Source organism: Myiozetetes cayanensis, unplaced genomic scaffold, assembly GCF_022539395.1.
Source record: "Myiozetetes cayanensis isolate MyiCay16 unplaced genomic scaffold, myiCay2020 scf14, whole genome shotgun sequence".
Taxonomy (NCBI): Eukaryota; Metazoa; Chordata; class Aves; order Passeriformes; family Tyrannidae; genus Myiozetetes; species Myiozetetes cayanensis.
In genome coordinates, this window is record NW_026087048.1 from 5857216 (window position 1) to 5882941 (window position 25726).

The 25726-nt window shown below is 38.4% G+C and overlaps 1 protein-coding gene across 8 annotated transcripts in view; it reads left to right on the forward strand.

Moving 5' to 3' along the window:
- THSD4 (thrombospondin type 1 domain containing 4) overlaps positions 1–25726 on the forward strand; it is a 414123-nt gene that overhangs the window by 104487 nt on the left and 283910 nt on the right. For all 8 annotated transcript variants that reach the window (XR_007628159.1, XR_007628157.1, XR_007628158.1 and 5 more), the window contains one exon: positions 16706–16842. Coding sequence is in view for 4 of the 8 variants with exons in the window: in XM_050309833.1 (XP_050165790.1) it covers positions 16706–16842 (137 nt within the window). In the remaining 4 variants the exon portion in view is untranslated. The remainder of the gene's footprint in view (positions 1–16705; positions 16843–25726) is intronic.

Below are 25726 nucleotides of genomic sequence, written 5' to 3' on the forward strand. Positions count from 1 at the left end.
AGTCTGGATATTGAATCACAGTGCAAAACCCTCTTGTGTTTCTTGTTAAAAGAAACAATGGATTTTTTCCCCCCAAATCCATGATTATACTCTATGGATTGGGCATCACATTGAGCAGCCTGCTTACAGGACTTAACCAGCTTATTTTCACCAAAGGAGCAGGCAGTACTTCAGAAAGCGAGAGACTGGGCTGCTGAAAGCTTGTGTGTGCATATATAGTTTAAAGTGTTTGAGCCAGTACAGAATGCTTTCAATGGAAAATGGATAATGGTTAACATAGCTTTTGTACAGCTGCTATTTGGCTAAAAGAGAGGTGATTTGTATTTAAAGTCTGAGAGTGTGATTCATTATTTTTCACAACAGTGTTTTACTGAAGTTCCCCCTTCCTTGCCCCTCAGATTCTTTAATTATTAAAGATAACTCTGCTGTTTCAGCACAATTTCTTCCTCTGTAAGGTCTGTACCAGGTGAACCCTAAATCACAAACTGTGCTTCCCCTCCGTTTTTGGATAATATTTGTGAATGGCTTGCATATTTGGTTACGGTCTTATGGCCAGACTTGAAAGGATTGTTGCATTACTATGTTGCACTGAGTCCAACTTGGGGTAGGGGAAGGGAGAAGAGCTGTAGCAGATTTTAAGGGAGCTGTAGTGATGTGTGTCCCTCTTTCTATGCTATGTGAGCAAGCATTAATTGATACAGACATTTAAAAATGACTTGCACAATTAAACATTCATTCCCTCTCCCCCCTAATTGCTTTGGGAAGAATAAATATAACTAGGCTGGACACGGTTTATTAACTGAGCTTTCTTGAGGGTTTGGAAACGTTTTTGCAATGTCCCAGACTCCACTAAAATTCTGTATTGTTTTGTGTCGAGCAGCCTGGCTGCACAGGCACAAAGCAATAGGTTAATCTGCCTCACACAATCATTGTGAGGTGATGATAAATTTAACACCTTAAAATTAATTTTCAGAAAAGGGAGAAACTTCATTATTTCAGATGTTTGGAATGGTTCTGATACTTTCACACATAGGTAACTGTTGTCTACTGTGGTACGGAAAGGAAAAAGTGAAGTGTTAAACAAATGTGCCCTGTATTGCTCCTTCATGGTGGTAACAAGTATGTTATCGTTTCAGAGAAGAATTTTCTAGTTTTGAGGGCTGTGTTTAATTACCAGGTGATCATCCTGATAATTTCATTATTAGAGTTCATGGTTTGACCTCCAGCATCTTATGAAGGCATTTATAGTGACGTGCTTCAAGGTAGAAACTAAGGTGTTTCAGGGTATGTCAGACAGTTGGAAGTAGTTGCAGCATATTTCATTACAGCACCCTTTAAATCATAACTTGAAACCCAGATAGATGTCTTTGATGTTTTCTAGGCATTTGATGCAGCAGTTACTGTATGGGTTGCTTCTGGTGTAATATTTAGGATAATTGGTGATAAATTTTTTAGAAAGATCTTTAAGTGTTATTACTTACACCCTTCTAGTCTGTTAGACTCACAGCTCTCCACTGAGCAAGTTGTAGATGCTTTTCTTACCCAACCTTAGGGACAGGAAATGATGTACTTTAATTATGCTTTCTGCAGTCCAGAAGGAGAGGTAGGATAGGCAAGACTAAAATGTCACCATTTACTGCTTTCCAGAGACAAAACCTGACCTATTGGAAATATTTTTGCAATCAAGACTTTATGCTCCTTGGTGCAATTCTCTGGGACAGACTCTGGTCAGGTGCAAGAAAATCTTGTTACTTTCTCATTTTGAACTCTGAACATATGTGTATCTAGGACTGTGCTTAAGCATTTACATTTATTTGGGGAGAAGTCACAGTGAGAGGTTTATTCATGCAGAAACTATTTTTATTAACAGTAACAGTTTCCTTGATGGTGAACAACATCCTAACATTTACTGCAGGGCAGCAAATATATTCTGAAGGAAAGCTACTGCTGTATCTGTTATAACTGGGCACTGTGAAAGGAGGAAGGAGTCAATAAATAAACATAGGAGGGCTTGTGCACTCTGTGAGATCTTAGATTAGGAAATGGAACCCTTTAAAAGAGCACAGTTTGTGCTCCATAGTGCTGGAGATTCTGCAGGTCTCCATAAGTAAATGGTGCTTAATTATTCCTTCCAGTGGAAATTTTTCTGTCAAATGTAATGTAGATTTCCATGCTACAACTTTGGCCTGTTACCTCTTGTCCAGTTCACAGCCCACATAGGATCACTTCCCTTCTATACTTTATCTCTATCTAGAGACTGTCATCCCCTCTGTTTTTTTCAAAACACCACCATTATTTGAGTCTTCCCTCTTTAGCTGTGTTTTCTAGAGCACTGGTTACTCACTGTCTCCTCTGGCTTGTCTTCCTCTGGGATTTAGCAGTGCTGTAGAAACAACGGCTGAAGGAATTTGAAGAGGAGTTTGTGGAAGGGGGGGTTAATGAGGGATTCAGCGGTGCTGTGGGGAGGGGTAATGGGGAATTCCACTGTGCTGCGGGAACAGCGACTGAAGGAGATTGAAGAGGGGTTTGTGGAAGGGGGGGGTAATGAGGGACATGGGGGGGCCATAAGGGACCTTCATTTGGGTTTTTAGGGCTTGTTAGTCCTTTTTTTTTTCTTAAGGCAAAGAGGTAACTTGGTTTTCACCTTTGGAGTATTTATAATGTTGCATAATCATTTTCCTCATGGGTGATTGGGGGTTCTTTATTATTTATCTATGTGTTTAATTGCTGACACACCCAGTCCTCGGAAGACCTGAATATGGGTCATATAATATGGGGATTAGAGAGTGACTTCCCTCCCCAAACTTCGATATAATAATATATCATTTTTTTCTTAGATTTATTCTTTTTCCTGGATGAAATATCCCAGTACTTTATCATTTGTTCTAATGGACTGTTTGGTGGTATATTCAGTAGTCTATTCTGCTCTCCTGTTTTGTTTTGTTTGTTTGTTTGTTTGTTTGTTTTTCCGGGGATCCCATTCCCATGGAATCAGAGGGCTTGCTTTTCCTTCCTCTGTCCCATCTTCTGAGGTGCCTTGAAACGTACACACAGTCGCGTCCTCTCGGTCATGACTCATTCCCTTGCGGGCCATGAGAAATGCACTACTAGAGAGTCCACACTCGCTTGGTCTCGTATCGAGACCTCTCCCACAGGCACACCTTAGGATCACCACCCCAACCAAACGGCTTACCAAAAAGGAAAACTCTATACTTACCCCTCCCTGAGGTCTTCGTTTGGTCTTCATGCACAAAATTTAAGGGGTCTGCAGATTTTTTTGCTTTATTATCGAAATTTTACTGGGTTCATTGATCCAGAGTTTGGTGAGAACAACCTTCAGAGCAGGGCTACCCGGAGATAGGGCACCTCCCTTTTCTGCAGGAGTCCACACCAAAGCAAATTGGATCCCAGGTTTCGGCACCAAAATTGTTATAAGTTAGTATAAGAATTTAGACAACTCAATTCCAATTAAACATTGATAAATTTATTAAGCAAGCGATAATAAAGCAAAACAGCGCTGGGTGGCCTGGAGGGCAAGTGCCCTGCTGAGGCACACACAGAATGTAGTAAATGTTCCTTTTTATACATTTCCAAGTCCCGAGTTTTGAATGCGGCTGCGTTGAGGCTTGAGTTCGTGGGTCATTGTTAAGTGGTCATCTGGCATTTGTCAGAGATGAAAGGTGCAGTTCTTATCAGTTGTAAATTTTACTGATACTGATACTTGTTTGTTTAGGAAGATGTCTGCAATTATTTTTACTGACACTTGCTTGATCAGCAGGATGTCCATGAAACTTATCTTGTTGAATTATAACAAAAGTTCCTTATTCCCTCATACACATAAGATTTTATGAACAAAGTTAACCCTTCTATTACACCCAGTGCTCACTGAATGTTAGTTCCTGATGTGATTCATGGTCTGCCTTCTGCTTTACACTTACCCTTACAGTACTTGTTTTTTTTTTTTTTGTAAAGTTCATGCCTTCAGTGTCTCATGTTAAGTGAAATCCACTGTCACTGCTCCAGATTTCTTGTGTAATTACTGCTTCTCTGTTAGTTTTTCATTCTGTGTTTGTGCAGGTGGGTGTTCTGTCATAAATGTAGGATATCACACCAATCCCTATTACATTTCATCCTGCCTTTCCAGACTCTTCCCCAAGCTGTCAGCATCTTTTTTCGAGCTCTAATCCTTCCCTCCAATATTGTTGCTGCCTTTCCCAGCTTGGTGTTACCTGTGAATCTCTCTCTGTATTCCATAATCTACCTCATTCATGAATACAGAAGCTGGAACTGTGCTTGGGAAAGATCTTGCAAATTGTCACTCAGGAGGTACCAAAACCCAGCCAGTGAACTACTGAGTGTAGTTTTGTAAACAATTTTGCACATCCCTTATAGCAATTTCTTCTAAATGTTGTTTGAACTTGAAGAAGTGTCAGACAACTTAGAAAAGCCAAGCTAAATCACAGCCACTGCTTCTCCTGCATACAGAGCCTGTTTGTAGAAGGAAATTAAAGGGGTTTGAAAAGATTTTTATCTTGACAAATCCACACTAGTTGCTACTGCTGCCCTGATTTTTTTTTTCTGGGTGTTTAAGAACACTGGGTTTGAATTCTTGTGGTATTTTTTCAGGAAATGAAACTGAATTGACTTGTTCAGCATTTCTCAGCTCCTTCTTGTTCTCCTCAAAGCTGTCACTTTCTCGTTTTTGTCATCTGACACAGCCTCCAGAGTTCTCAAAGATAAAACCACTCTGAGACTGCCTCAGGAATTTCTGCAAACTGTGTGTCTATGAGCCTGTCTGCTTGTTGTCTGGCCACTGCAAGACCTGATGGCAAAACCTACACTCAGAGTTCCATGTGTCTCCAATGGGAGAATATGGAGGATGAGAGGAAAAAGTTGCCATGTACTTAGTTTAGTGTATCTAGTTCTCTTTACTGCATGTAACACTAATCCAACAAAATGTGTGGGCACGTGGACACATTGGATTGGAAAGGACTCTGGTGTGCAAATTCTCTACACTGGTGGCTGCATCCCTTCCCCAGGCCTTTTACAGCTCTGCCCTGGGCAGTCCAGTGCTGTGCTGGGAGGAGCAGAATGGAGAGCAATGTGATGGGTGAGTACAGGAGAGAGAGATCCCAGTTTCATGGGGCAGAACTCAGTGTGAAAACAGACTTTTACCTGACAGTCGTTTTCCCCTTACCTGAGGGAGATATGGGAGGTGAGCAGAGAGCTTCGTCTCTGTCTTGAAATCTAGTTACCAAGAGCATAGAGATTCACAGTGTTTAGGTCAGAGCTGGTGGAGAGCAGCTCCCAGCATCAGGGAGCCATAACTGCCTGCCAGTGCCTTCCAGTTAGACTTTCCCAGGTTCAAGTTCACTGAATTTGTACCTTTCAGTTTTCTGCTGGAATCTGAACATCTAGGGGAAAAAAAGAAAACCTAAAAGAAAAATTAGAAAGTAAAGAAATCTTGAGCTTCAGCAATTATCATTATAGCTTTTTATATAAGAATAGTCTTTAAAATAAATGTAATATGAAACACTGAACATTCAGAATTTTATCTGCTCTCAGAAGGAAAGCAGCTTTCAAGTTAACTGACTGCGCTCCAGGTCACTGGCATCTTAGTGAAAACGTTGTAATGAACGTTCACTTTTTAAACTGATGTTTATGAGAATGAAGGAAATAAATATCTTTGAGTATGTAAATAAAAGCACAGAATGTTTTAACTAATCCTTAAGAATTTAAATGCCTATTAAAGGACTGTGGCAGGAGGCCATGGAAATACACTTAGGACATTTTAGACCAAATAGTAGCTATATTAATGTTTGATTGAGTACAAGCCTATTTTAGTATTTCAGAAACATTCATCACCCCATAATATTTTTATTTTTTAACTTAAGACAACCTGTAAGTGTGCAAGGCTCAGTCAGAACATCCTCGCAATGTATTTCCTAAGGGACAGTGATAGTCAATCTGGGGCTGACTTTTAGCTGCTGCTTGTTTCTGATTTTGTTCTTTCTGCTGTGTCTCCTCAGGTGGTAGTTTCTTGGTATTATTCCACAGCAAAGAATCTTCAGTTACAAACCTTTCAGAAAAGGAGTTTAGTCTCCTCTCTTGCTTTTCCCATTGACACATTCTACGTATAACAAGTATAAAACTTATTTATATAGGCACAGGGAGTGGATTTTAAGTCCATGTTCATCAGAGGTTATCAGGCAGAGAGGTATGAAATGATTTCTAACCTATTAATCAGTCCAGGAATTGGATTTTTTTGGGGAAAAAAAAAAAAAGTGATTCAGAGTCATTGCCTCCTCTGGAGACAGCAAGGAAAAAAGCAGCAGGGAATGACAAGGACTGTTATGGGTTTATCCAGAATTATTAGTCTGGGAATTTTTGGCAAATGCAGTCTGTTTAAAGAAACTAAAAAAATTGAAATAACTGTAAACATTATTATTTTCTCTTATTTGTGTAATAGAAGTAAAATGAAAGTTGATTCCCATATACAAAATTTTTAAAAAGATTGTGTCATCATTTCTTACAAGTAATGAAGTAAAAAAGTTGATTTTTAAAAAGAAAGTGATAGGTTTCTTCCTTCCTCCCCCAAGCTAAATAACTCAGAGAAACCTAACTTCAGAAAGCATTTTGACTTCAATGCAAACTGTACTGCTGAGAGCAAGTTCTGTTTAAGAAAGAAAATAGAGATTTGCTGCCAGTCATGTAACAAAATGAATCTCATTTTTTATGTGGGAGCTTGATAGTGAGAAACAGCAGCATCGTGTTCCCTCCTTCCGCCGCTGTTACACTAGTCTGCTTGGTGCTTTTTTATCTTCAGATCAAGGAAAGGTTGGGATGAACTTCTATGGGGAGTGACTTCTTACCTGTAGAAAAGCATGTCATGAGGTTACATGAGACAAAAGTTTCTCTAGATCCTTGTTTGGAGTTTTATTAAATACTAGAGATCTGGATATTGTACTCATGGGCTTTTCACTTTGGTAATTTTTAGTGTTCACATCTAGAGTTCATATTTTAATAGGAGAGAGACTTCTAAGACATTCGACTTTGTGAACATATGATTCCTTAAGAGATGACAGAAAGCCTTTTTCTGGAATGCTGTTGAGGGCTTCACAAGCCTGAATTTGAATCTCCTTTCTTCTCATCTACCTTTGGCACTTATTTTTCTGAAGTGTGACATGAAGTCCTCCTCCAGTAGAACTGATTTGAATAACAATTGACCAGGCTCTCTGTGGAAAGTCTGAAGGCAGGATTGGAAGGTATATTTAGTAAATAATAAGGTATATTATTATAAAAAAATATTATATTGATTTATATAATTTAACATTATTTGATTTTGCAGATTTTTGAGGCCACTAGTGTGCTGATGGAGACAGAATCATATTTCAAGGTACAAATCTGGATGCAAGCTGAGATTCCAGATGCCAGTAAGATTCTAATAGAGACAAATAGAAATAGTCAGTTCTTGCCAATTTTAAAGTATCAAACTCCTTCCAAAACATCCCAAGCTAAGACCATTTGGGAATGATAGCTCTCAGCCTCCCTCAGGAAGTGGCCAGCACTTCATGGGATGCAGCACTTTATGATATTTTTCCAGATGAGAACTTGCACTGCATGTAGCCGGTTTTCATCTCTGATTAGTGCCAGTACAAATAAATATATAAATCTGGCTGGAAGATGAGATTGTTTAGATTAGTTGTAAATTTTTTTTCTCAATAGTTTGTGCTTTAATAAGATGTTCCCTAAATATTTTAATTTTATTTTAATTCATTCTTTATAATACCGTAAGAAAAAGCATCTTCCATGAAATCCTAATAGTCTATCTTCTACATACAGTTTCCAGAGAATGTTAAACCATACAATAACTAAATGGTTGATTGAATCAGATTTATATGAAGTAGCTAGTTACACCAGCAAAAGAGTGAACTGGTGAGGAGAAAAATTCCCTCCTGTTAGAAGCACCCGTGCTGGACATTTTGGACAGTGATGGATGAAGACTCATCATCTTATGAGGATTTTATTGATACAGTTTTAGCTGTTGCTGGATATAAGCAGAAGCAAAAGGTTTTAAGCTGTTTGGTTTTATTGTACTTATCTAGCAAAGTCTTCATAAATTTCTATACTGGGAGCTGTTAGGAAAAGCCCCACCAAAAACGCAGTCCCCATGAAGCTGCCAATTCCTGACTGTGCTGGGGGCTGGAGAGGGCAACTCCTGTGCACTGGATGTAAAGTGTGAGGGATGGCTTGGAAATAAAGATAAATGCCTTTAAAAAAAAGTTTTCTTTTCACTGATGGAGAACTTTAATCTCTGTTTGCACAGGGCAGTGGAGACATCCAGTGGCCAGTGACTGACAAATGGTTGTCTCTGGATTTTGACTGCCAGACACATGAAAGGCTGGTGTGAAAACAGGCATTGGTTGGGTGTTTTTTTCCCCTTTAGGGCATTGGGTTTTTTTCTCCCTTTAAATTCAGAAAAGAGTTCCAGATGCAATACAGTAAAAACTAAGGGCTGTAGAAGAAACTATATTACCTGGTCATGTCATTTAAAGGGGTATTGGCCTTGAGCCTCTGTTAAACATAAAACTTGTGGCAGTTTTACTGAAGCCAACAGTATCTACTGGTCAGGTATTTATTGAACCACTTGATTAAGCACTTTGCTGCACTGAGGCCAGCAGCACATTAACATTAGAGTTTAGATATAAATTACTAGATATTAGTATTATATATAATAATATATATAATATTATATATTACTAGATTTAAAATCTTAAGTTTTTGTAGACAAATGTGCATGTATTGGTTTAAACTTCAAATGAAAAATTCAGTTTTGAGCAATGGTTGAGGAAATTATTGTTAACAAGGAAGCAGCAAAGGCAAGGGGTTGACAGTTGTGTTGTGGTTCCCAAAGCCTTGGACTAGACTTGCACAGTGGTCAGAAATACCCTCAACTGGGAAAGAGTGTCTGCCTTGCAATAGATGCAGTGATTTGAAGCAGGCACAAATGTTTATAGTGCTTTATTTAATTATGACTCAATAATTACATTTGTAGGATTTCCCCAGTGCTGTAAAAGCTGTAACCAGAGCAGAAAAGTACCTATTCAGATAAAGATCCTCTGCCATTAGCAGTGTAAATGCCTGATATTCAGAGGAGTCATGCTACTGTCACTGTGCAAAACTCCTTGCTGTATCAGTTGTTGCTATTCCTATGTGCTGTTAGAAAACCCAGCTTTAAAGGTTGTTAAGACAGCCCTTTGGATTTCTCACTTTAGTAGAAGTAATTCAAAATGCAGACATGACTGAATTCATTATGGACAATTCAGATGCTTTTATTAAACATCTTCCCAAATATGTACACTCCTCTCCTTCTTCTGTGGGACCCAGGTAGAACATTTCTGCTAACCTATAACAAATTTTCAGGTAGTCAAAACAAAAAGAAATTTCATAAAAGCACATCAAATTTACATCTTTTGCGGATTTCCAGATGTCCAACTGGTCAAGAGAGACTCATATGCATGTATTTTTATGAATTATTTGTTTCTAGTTGGTTTCTTTTAATTTAATTGAATAAACTTTCTAGCTATTTTTAATGCATGACACAAAATCTATAAGGTATTTTTAATAGTTTTTTAATGACAGAGGAATCTGGGAGGAATGGAGGTACCAGGATAATAGAAATAAATGACAACACTTGCAAATTTCTTATTGCCATAAACACTAACTATGAGGACAAGATTGTGGAATATTGGGGCCTTTCACTTTCTGTGAACTTTGTGTTCACTGAAGAGTAGAACAAACTGTGGTATTTAGGTAAAGGTGAAGAATTTTTTTGAGTGATATATTCCTTCTTGGCTTTGTATTTGTTAAAAGTACATGCAGTTTCATTATAAAAGCTTGATTTATTTGTTTCACTTAATAGCAGAACCCCAGTACAGACAATATTTCAAAACTTTATTAAGTTGTTGAGACAAGGTGTAGTAATAAACATCTTTGCTACGTGAGAAAATGAAAACTGGTAGTAGAAAAAAAAAAAAAAGTAAACATTTCTCCATTACTGGAATGAAGAATGGAAAATGTGTTTTGAAAAAAAATCTGAGCCAGGGTAATAAAAGTGTATAAGAAGTTAACAAAACTGAAAGGGACAAAGAAAAAGAAGTATTCACAACCTTGTCTGTTTATTGTAAAGAGATGTTCCCAAGCCTAATAAGGACAAAGTATCAAAAGAGACTCAAATAAAACAGACCACATCACATTACTATTTCTGTTGGAGAGACCAAATGTTGTTACATGCTAATTATTTCCTGGAAAATGTTTGCATATTGTGATTTAGAAATCTGGCAACAGGTAACTGCTGTAAAAAAGCATTATTCCTTCTGACCACTTCAAACACTTGTAACTGTCCATCAGTGGAAAACCAACCTGATTTGGGATCAGTTTTCTCTTATGGACCTTATAGCCTCCTAAACTGCAAAGCTCGAGCTAATGTTCCAGTGCTGATAGCTAAGATAGCATAGTCTATTACCCTAAACAGGGAAATTTTAAATAGAGTAGCTCTGCTTTCTTGAAAGCTTTGTGCAGAATGTGGTGTTATGTTTCCTTCTTTGTATGGAAAGCTTCACAAACTGTATTCAGTAGTACACTAACACTTGTCATCCACCCTGAGCTCCACAGGTGATCACTGCTGGATCCTCTTTAGTGTGGAACTGTCATATTTAAGTCTGTGCCTGGCCTGGTGTGTCACTCTAAGTCTACAATGGAGATGTCAACTTACAGCCACAGCAGTGTGCAAAAGGACTGGGCTTCTTCGAGTACTGTATTGGACCTGCCTTTGTGTTCCTGTACACGTGTCTTGAAGCACTTCCTATATGAAAACAGAACCTTTAAGGGACCTTAAAGACCATCTCATTCTGTCTCCCTGCCATGGGCAGGGACACCTTTCATTAGACCAGGTTGCTCAGAGCTTCATCCAGCCTGGCCTTGAACACTTCTGGGTAACCTGTGCCAGGGTCTCCCCACCCTCACAGGGAAGAATGTCAGTCACCTGCAAGTCTATCCCTGAAATCCCACAGCATTGATAAGCTTTAACTGAAGTAGATGTTACATGGATAGACACGAGCACATCTCTTAAAAGTTTTTCCAGTGTCTGCTATGCCCCATTACACTTCCTGCAAAGCAGATTCATTGCTTTTATTGTGAGTAAATACAGTCCATGGCAAGCTGGGTCCTGAAAATAACTGAGCTATGCGGAGACAACTTGTTCCTGGAACAATTGTTACTGGCGCATCATGGATAATTCTATTTTGGCTCGTTATTAAGAAGCACTGAAGCTGACTTTACAAGGCAGTGTGCACACAGAATGAAGCCTAATTTAAATTTGCTTAATCCTATAATGTAGTTTTAACATGAATGTGTAATATGCTTGCCAAGACTATGGATGCCACTTCTCTGTGGGCACCCTCAAGGCATGTTTCTCAAATTGCAGAGCTTGTTATTAACTATTTTTAGATGTTTAGGCAAACTTACAGAAACTGAGAAATGGTAAAAGCATTCTGTAATGTTCAGTGGAGAACTAAAACTGCTATGTAGATAACAATGGGAAGTCTGGGTCTCACATTAATTTAAGATTTGGATTGAGGAACCATCAAGGAGGTTTTGTACATTCCAGTCCCCACGCACAGCACAGGGAATGCAAAATTCCTTTGTTGTATCGTTTATTGTAATTGCACCTACAGTCAGTGTTATCTGTGGCAGGAGATTCAGTGTGTGTACCACGAGAGACAGTGCATGCTCCAAGCAGCTGCAGTCTCAGGAGCTGACACAGAAAGGAGGAAGTTGCTACGTTCTACCAGGGTAGTCAGTGTCTGGTTGTGCACGGTGTCATTAGTTTACTGATCACTCTGATTTGACTTGGGCATTATTTCCTGGGTGTTTGTTTGGTTTTTTGGGGTTTTTTTTGGTCTGTGGTTATTTTAATAATTTCCCTTTGAACAACCGAATACATTACTTATCAAAGGTATTGCAGTTGGAACGCTCTTTTCTGTAACGTTTTTTCCTAAGAGTATCATTAGATTGAAATTCCATGCATTGGCAAGCTACCTGCCATGCTCTCTCTGTATCTCTTCAAGCTTGCTGCTGAGTAAGTCATCTGCAGCTTGGCTTCCTTGTCCACCATGCCTGTGCCTCCTGAAGCCTTTCCTTGGGCTGGGGATTGGTGAAGGTGGCAGAATGCCCTGGAAGAGGAAGATGAAGGAAGGGAAGAGCTGGCATGAAATCCAAGCACCCTCCCCGCACATGCTTTGGTGTGTGGGTGGAGGAACAGGAGGTGGAAGGCCTGAGCAGAGAGTGGAGACAGGGGCTGCGCAGGGCTGGGAGGTTCTGGTCCTGTGACAGGTGGAATGTGCAGCCACACACAGTGACCTGCCCTGGGCTGTGCCAGCCCTGCCCAGCATCAGGAAAGGTGGCTGCAATTCGGGGACTGTGCCCCTCACCATGGCACCAGGGCAGCTCAGCACAGTGTTAGCATGTGGAAATATTCTTTCTCAGTGAAATGTAAACAGGTCTATTCATAAGCTCTCTGAAGTAGGAGTGTTGCCAGAGAGGTGGTTTTCTGCCTTTTCAACTGTGTATGGGCTTTAGATTTGGACTGGGTGTTTTGTGAGGTCACTGATTTCTTACACTTTCATTTAATGAAACCAGTGAGGGCCATTCTCAGTGGGATGAGAGTGAGGTGGTGCAGAGAGGCTGATTTGTCCCCCTCACATGGTGCTGTTGCTGCCAGCCCTGCTTGGCCCTCAGTGGTTTCATTGTGGCCATGAGCTCCCTCAGGGCCGAACCTTCTCGGAGGCAGCTCGAGGAGGGCTGTGCTCCTGGAAATGGCTGGGCCCAGGGCGAGTCCCACAGAAGAACAAGTGTGTTCAGCTGCAGAGAGTTTTTGGTTATGGTCCTGCTTGTTTCAGTGTCTCTCCTGGGATTTTTCTCCCTTAGGATGTACCGTATTTGGTAGGTGCTGCGCTCACCCTGAGGTGCCTGCAGTGGCCAGACCTGCCTGAAGTGCTGGGCCTGCTTGGCCCCATCAGGGTGACACTGCGTCGAGCCAGGAGTGTGTTGTGGGCTTGGACAAGCCTATGCTTTCTCAGCAGTGGGATTAAAAGATCAAGATTATTCTTTGAATGTCAGCCTGTGAATCCCAGTTTGTCCCTTGCTCACTTGTGCTTCCCTTTGGATGTGCTGCTGCTGTCCCTCCAGAGGGTCAGCAGAGACAACTCAGCCTGAAATGCTGCTGACAACCCAGTTTGAACTCCAGCCATTGGTTATGGTGTGATAACATTTATGTCTGCCCTGTGATACACAGCAGGTGCAGTTTGTAATGAAACATGAAGTCTCAGTGTCTTTGCTGGCGAAGTGGAAGGTGGGGGAACTGTGCTGAGGCCCTCTTTTAGCATGGCTGGGTCTTTTTCCTCATAAGGAAAGGTGAAAGGTAAGTTTCAACAGAGGATTTGGAAAAATACCTCCTGAGTCTTGCAGTTTAGAGAAGATTGGGATATCCCTGAGACTTTGTAAGGAAAGTACTGATTTTTTGATTGAGATACTTATTTAGTGTATAAAATGAAAACCAAACATTACATATTACCAGGATTATTTACCAAAGGTACCTTCTTCAGTTAAGCCAATAATGACTGTGTCTGGCAGAACCAGTGTGGTAGCATTAAATTTCACCCAAGTTCACTCTTTAATAAAGTAGCATAAGGTGTGAATTTCCACAAAGGCTTGCTTGTGTTAAGGTGGACATGTGAATGAAAAGCAAATGCATTAGGAGGACATGTTAAATAGTACCTATATATTGAACTGTCCAAGTGAATGTGTCACAGTTAAAAAGAGCCCCTTTTTTTGTGGAAATGTGTCTTGCTGCCAGCTAGTTTGGAAGGCCTTCACCTAGAAGCCTTACTGTGTTCCCAGAGGTCAGATAGATCCTTTTGTAAAGTGTGGGATCAGATGACATGGTACTCAAAAATCATGCCTGTGTGGAATCAATCACTTCACAGCTCCTTGTTTAATTGACATTTTATGTCCAGTTGCCAAGCCAATAGTGCAGCTTGACCTACTGCTTAAACTATAAAACCTCAAGAGTTGTGGCAAAACACAGGGTAGAGAGGGTGTCAGCATAAATGTGAGGTTAATAAGCAATGGAGTACTTTTTTACTACTGTGGTGTCTTGTTTTTCATGGGAATTCTCCAATGTGTTCTGCAGCAATTTCTGCATCGTACACAGTAATACATAATGCTGACATAAAATTCCTGTAGGAAATGCCTCTCATTCAACAGGGGCAATTCAGTTAATAGATTTTGCTCTTTGTAAAGAAGTTTTTTTTGATCTTTCACCTCTGGGAACATTGTCTTTAAGTAGTAGTAATTGGTATATGCCTAAACAAGGTAGTACCTTATCAAAAGAATCTGAATATCAAAGGCTAAAGGATTATAGGGTGTGGTTGTCATTAAAGTCTGATTGATTGAGTGATTGATTTGAGGTCAAAGCCAGTGACTGTTCTAATATTTCTTTTTGTATGAGCAGGAACAGTTTCTACTAAAAAAAGAACGAAACACAGAAATCACAAAATGGGAATAATTTAAAGTAATCTCAGTCTGTTTGGGATTGTTAGTGTGCTGCGTTAGCAATGCAGGGGGCTGACCTACCACAGCAGAAGTGAAGGAAGAGACAGGTCCAGACAAAAATTCTATGCTTCAGCAGTTATCTCTTCATCTTTGAGCAGCACAAAACTTTTATTGGGATCTGGAAGGACAGCTGGTAATTTAAAGAATAAATATTTTAAAACATCAAAAACAAATGGGAGAGAATCAGGAGAGGAAGAGTATGGGAATGTGAGGCTTTGAGATACTTTGAACTAAGGAGAATGAACATAGAAGATAAGGATATTTCAGAAACCCTAAATGGTTTCTTTGACTTGATTTTAGGGAATTGGAAGATAAGAAAATGTACACTTTAGAGGTGCTACTTGATTGCTGGTGTTGCATGTTATAAAAATAGGACACTTTCAGGAACAGAAAAGGACAAGTTGACTTAAATTGTAATAAATCACTGAAACTGGATTGAATTTATTTGAGAATTCTGAATAGAGTTACGTGTGAAGTGATGAAGCTGCTAAGAATAATGCTTAGTTTGTCATTAAACCCAACTGTTACACTTGGGAATTGAACTGCAGGAAATACTTCAGGTGGTTTTTTTATTAGTTAGTTTGTTTGTTTTTAATAACTAAGTGAAGTCCTTGGAGTGATAAGGTAGTGAATCTATCTTAAAACAAAGTAGCCAATGGAAAATTACCTAATTGAACATGGCTTCTGCAAAAAAAAGCACTTAACATTAGTAGAGGTTTTTAAGGATTTTATCAGAAGATTGCCAGACACAGTAGATGATGTGTATGGGTGGCAGTTAAATAGCTGGGTGAGCAGAAATGGAAGATCCAGATTTCAGAATGGGGCTGCACTAATCCTGTGTCTGCACAGGGGGTAACTGAAGCTGAGCTGAAAGTTCAGTACTCTTACAGAAACCACATGTTAAATATATATTTGATATAATTGCATTTATTTATTTTGACCTTTTGTTATGTCTTAGCTGAAGATTCAAAAATCCACTGAAGTCAAGTAGAAAATCCTGTGAATACAATGTTTTAGTGGTTATCTAAGGGTATACAGCACCTCCTTGGACAGCTTAAGTAGTGGGTTTCTGTTTCAGTTTAGGGCATGAGTTGAAGTTTGGTGATGTGAGGGGAATTTTAGTTTTTTATTATGGCAGCAAATATTGTCAGAAGAAGGATTTCTGTTTATACCTCACTGCCACTGTGTGATAGTGTAAAAATACGGAAGATATTGTTATTTCAGTCAGCAAATAGGGGTAATAAGCTATGAGCAACTTTGACGTGACAGATGATTTGCAATAGAAAGGCTACGGAGAGGTGTTAACAAACTTGACAGCAGGAGATGTGGAGTGTTAGGCTCTATCTGTTTAAAGAACAGATTTTCACAGGAGAAGATAACATTTCTTGCTTCATGTCTTTTGTGTTCCTCTCACCCAGAGTTCAGTGGACTGATTTCCTATTGGTTGTTGCATGTCAGCAGAAATCTTGGGAGTTTGCATAATGATGAGTTTTATGTATTTTTAAAAATTAAAGAGGGTTTTTGTGGTTTTTCCTTTGTTTTCTCCTGACCTAACAAATAGTCACCAAAGGGCAACTTGTAAAAATAAAGAGAAAAATATATATTTTTTTTAAATTTGCATCTATCTTGTTTAATATGTTTCCTGATGCTGGATGTTATTATGCTTAATTGACCTGAACTGACCAGTGACTATGAGTGAGCCTGGTTAGATGCATGTCTGTATGATTACAGTGTAATTTTGCTGCCACTTAGGAGTCATGAAATGCCGTAACATACTATTATGCTTTAAGAAGCCTAACTGGTGAACATTTTTTATGGAGCTACGAATGCTTTTGGTCATTTAGTGAAGTCTCTGTCATTAATAACTGAGGTGTGTTGTATCTGACCTCGGAGTCGGTTTTTAATCACCATCCATTCGATGTGGTCAGTTGGCCTATTTGTTCCTTCCTCTCAGACCTTGTTGTTAGTTTAATGAGCTTTTTAAGCCTCCTGCTGTAGTCTTTGTCATGGTGACTTTTGTGTCTTTCCCCAGTGAAGGGAAGCCAGAAGTGTGAGCTGAACTGCCGTGCCATCGGATACCGCTTCTACGTGCGGCAGGCTGAGAAGGTGATAGACGGGACCCCCTGTGACCAGAATGCTACCTCCATTTGCGTGGCAGGGCAGTGCAAGGTAAGGCTGCTGGCTCTGCCCACTTTGCTGTGCACTGTCTAAACCTGTGAAATTGTCTTCAGCTTTTTTATTTATTTTTCACATTTCCTTTTAAAAAAATGTTAACTTTTATTATTACATTTTTGGGTTTTTTCTTAACTAATGTTTCTGTCTACTGAGACTAAACAATGCAATGCTAAAGGATGGATTCAGGACATGTTCTAGTCACCATTAAGGTGACTTCCAATGAGCTTTTCCCAGATATGTTGCTTTCTACAGAAGCGATCCTATGAAAGAATCAGAACGAAAAGATTGGAACTTAAATAAGAAAGAAATACAGTATCTTTCTTTGATTTAATTTTAGAGTGGAAATGTTTTTCTCAGTCTGCAACAGAATGGTTTCTCTTGATTGCTTTACAGCTACTGCCAGTCTAACTTTTCTCATTGGTCCACATTTGGCTCAGGTCTTACTGGCTCTCCATTTACTCAGCAGTGATGTTCTCTTTGAAAATATTTGAGTGAATGGTTACTTTTCACAGATTCAGAAGGAGCCCCTGTGTTGACTTTTTGCAGTTTACTGTGTAGATTCCCTTTGCAAGGAATAAATACACTTTCTGCAAGATGGTAGCAATCTTAAACAAAATGTTACAGTGTTTAGAAAACAAAAAGAAGTTTGTAATCTTTCAAGTAAAGTTAGTAAAAGGAATATATTCCTAGCAAGGGGCATTTGACACTTGGCTGATGTTTGCTACATATGTTGGTAAAAGAAGCAGAAGTGGGTTAGATGTGATTCATGAACTCAAATAGTGAAGGTCAATTTCAGTTTAAATAGTTGGTTTGCCAGGGGAAATCACTTATGAATGCAACCTTGTCCTCTGCATGTGCAGATTCCTCTTTACTTGTGCACATCTGGACAGTGCCGTGTTTGTTTCTGTTCTGTGTTTCTTAGTGCAAGGAAAGCCATAGCTTTGAATTTCCTTTGCACATGATAGAGCTGTGTGAAGTTGATTGTAGTTCAAAACTTTCCTTGATCTCAAACCAATTCAGAAATGGCCAGAAATCTGTTTTAATGACACTTCTGATCTATGACTCAGAAAACAGAAAAATAGATTTAATATACCAGCTACCATGCAATCATCCCAGTACTATGTAATTACAGCAGTATAAACTGCTACATTTGTATGGGAGGTGTGGGCTAGAAATTGCATTGAAATTCTCTCTGTTGCAGTTTGTGCCCTTAGTCTCTCTGTATGCACAGCTCTGAGAATCTGACTCCATCTGCTCTGTTACCCTCCGTTAGATGAGGATGCAGTGAGATCTTCCCATAGGCATTCCTAGGCTGGAGTGTTTTTTTGCTGTAGTGTTTGGTCACCTCCCCACCCCCACTCTCTTTCTTTTTTCCTGTGGTGTTGAAACAGATTTAAACATGCAGATTTTGATTTTTATTGAAGCTGTTCCTCAGTGGTGCTTATTGCTTAATGAAATGATATAGTCTGTCATTCTTAGAGAGTCAGTGAACCACTTCTGTACTAGTGCCCAGTGCCCCATAAACAATAAATTACCATGAGAAAGCCATGATAAGGCAGGTAAAGGCACTTGGGAATGCTTCTAGTACAGCAAAGAGGAATGAGAGCCTGAGCTGGAGGAAGTGAAGGGAGCTGACAGAGTCCTCAAACACAGTGGTATTAACTGTGCTTGTGCAGGAGGCTGAACATTGGAGGCTTTGGGGAAATATATTTAGCTAAAATATTAAAAGGTTTCTATTTTTCTTCTGAAAGGGACTCAATTCAGACGTTTTCCAGCTTTTTGTGATCAGTTCTTTTGATCTGTAGCAATTCACTCCTTCATTACTTTCAATCTCAGTAAAATTAAGGTTTGTCAAATCAAACCCAAGAACTAGCAAAATAAATCTCACCACGTCCCTCAGAAAAGCAAGATTGCCAGACACAGCCAGCACTCTCCAAACCTTCCGCGTGGCAGACCAGCGGTCGCTGAAGGCCTCAGGCTCTAGATAAGCGAGACCAACATAAGGACCCGCTGCCCTGAACCTCGCTGAAGAGAAGAGAGCGAAGGCCTCTCCTCCCTTCTTATTTATACCTTGGTTTACATAAAAATCATATGGAATACTGGGAACATGGCCACTTCCTTGGTTACAAACTGGTCACCAAGGAAGGCCTAGATTAAAACTACCACAGGTGTATTTCAAAGTTTTGAGTTACTGTTTGAGGGAATATTCAGAGAAACATAAGGAATGTGTCAAAATAATGGAAAACATAGTATTACAGCTTCATTGTATCTTAAAGCATTGTCACTGTTGACTCACCCTTTGTTTCAGTGATTCCCACAGTATAGGGTTAGAAAGTCAGTGCTACAGATCTGGTGAAACTTGACCTCTAAATTGTCAAATGTCGTATTTGCATTTGAGAAAAGTTGATGTTAGATGAGATGTCCTTTATTCTTCATATAAGTACTTTAAGTTTCAGGATAGATTCATCTATATAAAAATTACATGTATTGCTCCTTTTTTATCTATTCCATATGTAAAATTTCATGTTCCCTATGATTTAAAGATTAATAATTCTGATACACAAATATTAAGTTGCATATATTGTCCATGTCCTTGAATTTCAAGAGTTTGTATCTCACTTCTGTAACAGCAACACTCTTAAAAATAAATGAAATAATTTTACTTAATGGTGGTTTATATGCTGCAGAGTGAACATGGATGTAGCTGAAGAATGTAATGGTTAGAGAATCAAATAATTGAAGTTTTGTACTGTCAGATGCTTAAGAGAATATTTTTTTAAAAGTTGTCAGCATGTACATTTAACTGAAAATGTTTCTTAAGTAATGAAGCTTGTTCAAACTTTTCTAGTAGGAGGATCTTCCTTAGCTGCACATTATTTTATTTTTGGTTTAAGTCAGATAATTGAGTTGTGCCTAATGAATTTGTGGTCTCTATCACCCTCTGTTGGGCATTTTTCTGCATTAGCAGAACTATAATACCCTTGTCTTACAAAACATTATCCGTTCTGTTCTCAGGACCATTGTTTCTGGTTAGTATTTTCAGCTTAGCTTATTCTTAGGGGAAAAAAGAATATAGTAAATCTTTCTAAAATAAAAATAACTCATAAAAAAAATAAAGAATGTGATAGAGACAGGTTTGCCTTGACCTGAAATAAAAATGTAATCTGTGTGTAGTAAAGGTATTTCTTATGTTAACTATTTAAAAGTTCTCAATATCTAAAATGGAGTCACACCTGTTAACAATGAAAATACATTCAAGAGAAGTTTTGTTTTAATATAAAAATGTAATGTTTAATATATTAATTCTCTGCTTTTTCTGTTGATAACCAGTGTTAGATGTAATAGCCTTTTTATAAAACTTCAACACTGTTTAATCTTACCAGGAAACGTAAAAAACCAAAATATGTTCCTATGATAAAATACCCTAACTTTGATTGGTCTTTTTTCACTTTCTTATCTCTCTGTCCCATTGTAGTAACTGGCACATGTAATAATGCAAGTACTACAATCAAAGCCTGCTCATTATGGAAATGATTGTGTACTTCCTGGTGTGGACTAGACTCTGAATCCTAATGAAATTAAAACTTTTTAAAGTAATGAAATAATTTAAAAATAAAACAAGGCAAAAATAGGAAGAATGGGGTGATATTCTACCTATGCAGAAGAAAGAAGTATAGCAATGAACTTGGTATGCAGTTGCATTATTTCTGTGTAAATTTGTTCTTCTGCACATTTGAACAGTATTCTTTCTGCGGAATTTTGGAAAGTGAACAAACATTTTCTGACAGTCCTTTCAAGTTCCACTTTTGTTTTTTATCAATTTTTATATGGTGCTGCAGCTGGTTATTGCAAGATACAGGCTTTCAATATGTTTCACTATTACTGAGTGTGTGTTGTTTGTTTTAATACCTTTGCTATTTTACATATTTAAACATCTGTTACCTCTCTTCTAAGCCTAAATTTTGACAGTGCTGTTAAAGACTGCATGAATGGGCCTTTGTCAAATTGCTGTTGAGCCATAAGTGTCTGTTTTCTTCCTTTGAAGTGTTATTTTTTTCTTATTTTAAATCAGTAAATTTTAAGTTTAGAAGAAAAGTGCAAGTAGAATATTGAGGAAGTTTTAATAAACAAAGTGAAGTATGAGGAAAGTGTACTCTTAATAATTTTGACCGGGACCATAATTTATGAAATGTGCCTGTAGGGAAGCATGTTGGGTGTGGTTTTGACACTTCTGCTAGAAGTCTTTCCCAGTACTTGGGCAGGTGTGAGCACTGACTCACTGTGGGTTTGGAGACAGAACAGTCCCTTGTGAGCTGTGAAGCCAGTTGGTTTTGCACAGATGTTGGTCACCACGCAGGGGCGCACTTGGCAAGAGTATTATTTAGCATTTTACCTAAACATTGATTTGGATGGGAACAGTAGATGCCTTTCAAAGGTAACTGAAACAACTATTTTCTGTCTCCTGATTTTTATATTACTTTTTCTCTTGCACTGTAATGAAGATTTTATTTACCTTAAAAAAAATTGCATCAGATGTTGAAATTCTTCGAAACTTTTTAGGAAGGTAAATTATTTCAGCTGTAGGAAGCATAGCTAAGTATGTTAAATCTACATCAGAAAAACAGGATTAGGCAAGGAGCTCCCATTTGAAACTGATGTGCACTGATGTCCAGGTAAGAGAACTATAGGTGGCATTATTATTTTAACTGAGGGAACTCTTAATGCCTGTAGGATCAGAGTGACAGATCTGAATGATGAGAAGCGTTTACTTTCCATGAGTTAGGGTTATTCTCTTAACTGATACATGTTGGAATATAGAGTTGTTCTTGTAAAGGTAAAGCATTTGTCTCCTGTAGGAATCTCTACTTATTTTTGTAATTTTGATTGCTTATACTGAAGAAAGGTCTGGGGTGGATTTGGTTTTTTTTCTGTGTGTGCTTTCTTAAAGTTGGAGCCACTTCTTTCATTTCTCTGTTCTCTTGTGTTTAGTTTGTATGTTCTTCTGAGTCAGTACTCCCTGCAGTGCTTCTGTGAGGCTTTTCTCCTTTCTCCTTAGGCATTACTGTGTTTTTTATCAGTAATAATGTGAGGAAGAACCTGATATCTGGATTAGTAAAGCAGAACGAAGGGTACATCAATACCTATATCTGTCCTTCACCTGATCTGATCTCCAGAAAACGTTTGCTGTTGCTTCTTCATCTCACTTGGTTGTATTGGAGGGGGATTTCTTCAGTGACTAGGAACTTTGTAAAGCTTTATGTCACAAGATACAAAGGCTTTGAGGCCAGCTTGAGAAACTGTACCAAATAAACATTGCTCTGTGCATCAGTGGCCTGCTCTGGCCACCAGTACTTTGGTGTGAACCCAGCCAGCACAGAGGCCTGGGAGCATTGTTTGAGAAGGACCGGTGTTGCACACTTTCCCGTTATTTGATCTTATTCTAAAAGTGGGCCTTGACACAGTGTATGCCTTCGTTTGTTTATGCCATGGAGCCACTGTGTTGAGAAGGTCAAGCTGAGAATTGTCACCAAAGCTTTGCCCAGGGTATGATTGCACAGCTCTGTGACAGCGAAGATGTAAGTTATGGAGCCCGTGGCATTCAGATGCTGACATGCATTGCAGAATCACATGAAAATTTAATCTCTAGTTTGTTAACATTCAAGGCTTGATTTTTGATCTGAAAAATATACCATAAACATGAAAAACTATAATTACAATAGAATGCTCTCTCTTCCTCTCTACCTTTTCATATACACCATTATAATTTCATGGCTGTTAGAAATAGGACTCTTCATTGTTTCTCTTCAGAATGACTTGCTAATGCCAAGCTTTGCATTGTGAAACACCTGCTGAGCCTTAATAAAGTGTTAATGGAAGAAACAGGTTCCTTGGAGCTAAGAACTAACTGCTTTTTGCCACTTCTTCCCTTTGTTTGCATAGGTTTTTTGTAAAATATTTTACAGAGTGAGCCTCTGAGATTTCTTGACCCCACTGTCTATAAAGTCTTCCAGCCTTCCTCAATTTATGAAGCAACACTAGCATGTTTTCTGGCTTATGATCTTTGACTATCACCTAATTTAAGTTGTTCCTGATACCAATACACAGCAGGTGCAATCCTTGCATGTAAAAGACAGTTAAAGCACAACTTTACTGCCTTTGAACAGAGCTGAAACTGCTGTAAAATCTGGTGATAGACAGTTGAGAGCAGCAAAACATTCAAGTGAGTTCAGTTCTAATGAAATGAGTAAGCACTAGATCTTCTATTTGTTCTTTTCCCATTGTCACTCAGCCCCTTGCCCTGAGAATGGCCTTGTAATCCAAAGGATGGAGCTCCTCACTGTTCCATGGAGCTGCTCTCTGAATCTGTAGCTTTGCATCTTGTTTCACTATAAGTAACACAGGTATTATTGGGGCAGGTGTTGCTTACAGTGGCATTTAACATATTTATCCATCTCATAGAATACAGCATTTATGCTAATGCTCTGTTTGGTTGTGTTTGGGTTTTTTTTCCCTCCCAGTTTTAAGCCAATTGGGGGGGGGGGGAGGGTAAAGCCGTTCTTGACTCACTTTAAGTTAGTTCTGTATAGATGTGGAATAAACCCCACTGAAATAACCATGAACAGTCATGAACATATTTCATAAATTTAATGGAAGTGAATTTATGTAAGATCTGAATGTCATAATTGTGTACAAAACCTTTTTTTTTCCCACTCCAGCACTTGAAACCCCAAAGAGAGATTTCACTGTTTTTAAAATACAGCCTGACAAGAAACTTGTGAAAAGAGACAAAATAGTTCAGTAACATTAAAATTTGGCTTACAAATTACAGCTCTAAGTACTGGGGAAAAATCTTACTATGTTAAATTTTTCCCCTCAGAGCTGCAGGGAAAAAGTAGAATAAAATATATTTGCTATAAAAAGCCTGATTAAACATACTTTCCTCTTAATTGAGCAAAAGTTGTGATGTTGATTACCTAAGGTAAAATCTCAGTCTTAAAACATATCCTAATAAGAATTCAATACAGTAAATGCTTTGTAAAATATTTTTTATCATTATAAGTTCTATAGCATATCAAGAGAATGTGTAATTTAAGTTAACTGATGCTTATAATTGTATGAAATTAATTATCTTTTTTAGATCTAGATAATTTTCTTAAAGAGCAAAGAGAAAACAGCTTCCTCGTATAACTCTGAAGGTTTAAAAATTAAAATGCTAGAACTTCCAATCCTATTAGTTCTTACTGCTAGAATGTTATGCAATTATATAATACTAAAATCAAGTTAAAACAGTAGGACTTGAAAAAACACCAAATAAAACATAAACAAACCTAAAATGGTTTTACAAAATATCTTCATTCTAAAATGTTTTTTAACTGCTTTTAAATATTGTACATAGCATTGTACTTGGAAAATGTTTGCTTTAATTCCGTTTGGAGCAAAAGTAGGTGCTGGAGTGTGGCATGGAATGGCTACTCCAAATTCTGATTCTATCTGTGCTCCACTCTGGGTCTCTTTTTTCCTATCAAATATAATTAATAATGTATAACCTGCCTATGGGAAGCAGCTTGAAATACAGCAAAGTAAAGGAGTTGTGTGTAGCTTTATTTTGTTCTTATTTCTGCAGGGTTTTTTAACAATTGCTTTCTGGATTTGGATGTCTTTATAAAAAGGTAGAGTTGAATCCTTAGTCTGAATTGTGCATATGTCTTCACAGGTTGGATAATGGTGTTAGCAAATACAGTATCACTTAGTTAGCAAGTGATACACTTACCAATAACTGTATCACTATCAAGTAGTTCTGATAAAGTGACACAATTAGGCAGTCTCATTATACTTGAGATACTCTTCTCTCTGAATTAGCTTCAAAATGATATATTTAAAAACATTCAAAGTAAACCTCAGAAAAATTTAAAGTTTTCAAGAATGCTGGGATTACTAATGGAATAGAAAATCAAATATTGTCCATTGCTGGGCCTTGGTTTTTTCCCTGATTAAATAGGTTGGTGTATATCAGGCTGCAAGTGAAACCAGGTTTGTTTATGAATAATTAATTATTCCCTAGGTTAAAATGATCAAATGATCACTCTGGGGTGCTGCTGACTTTCTTTGGGTGTAGCATTTAATATATCCTCTCTTGTTCAGTCTGTGACTCCAAGTCAGCTGATGGTTCTGGCAGCTGAAGAGTGAACCAGCTTCTGTAACTCCCTGCCAGGCTTTTTTTTTTTTTCTTTTTCCTGTCTTTTAGAACTTTTTCCAGCATTTAAGTGTAGTATCTTTTTTAATGACAAACCTTTCAGGTCAGACTTTGGTTTTGGAAGTTTCTCTTTTCGCTTTAAGCTGTTAACATTAATTTTAAGTGTCTTTCTGCGATCTACAGCAGGCAGTGTTTGCTGGATAGGAAGTGAGGGAGATGAACTCGGTTTTTTCAGTTCACAGTACAAACAGGGATTTAGTATCCCAGGAGAGCCATGATCTGCACCTTGCTTGACTTTCAAAAATTAGATAAAACCTTGTAATATGCTACTATGAAAGTTGGGAGTGTGTATTAAGAAACATTCAGTAACACACCAGTACCTCCTCACGATTGTTAAGACACAAACCTGAACTCCTGATCATTGGTTTTGCTTCTGAAATACTGGGCTTCTGCCATGATGTGGAAATGAAGTGTAGACAAGAAGAAAAGAATATGGATAAAAATAGGAAATCAAGGTGGTATCAAAACTGTTCATTTTTCTCAGTCCCTTTCCAGACTATTCCTGAAAGCACTCTAACAAAACCTGCTGGCATAGCTCCTAGTAATGTATTTTGCAGCATGGTCCCGCATTCCCAAAAGAGGAAACTGCTGAGGAACCGTGTAGTCTTTATCATGGCTGGGGTG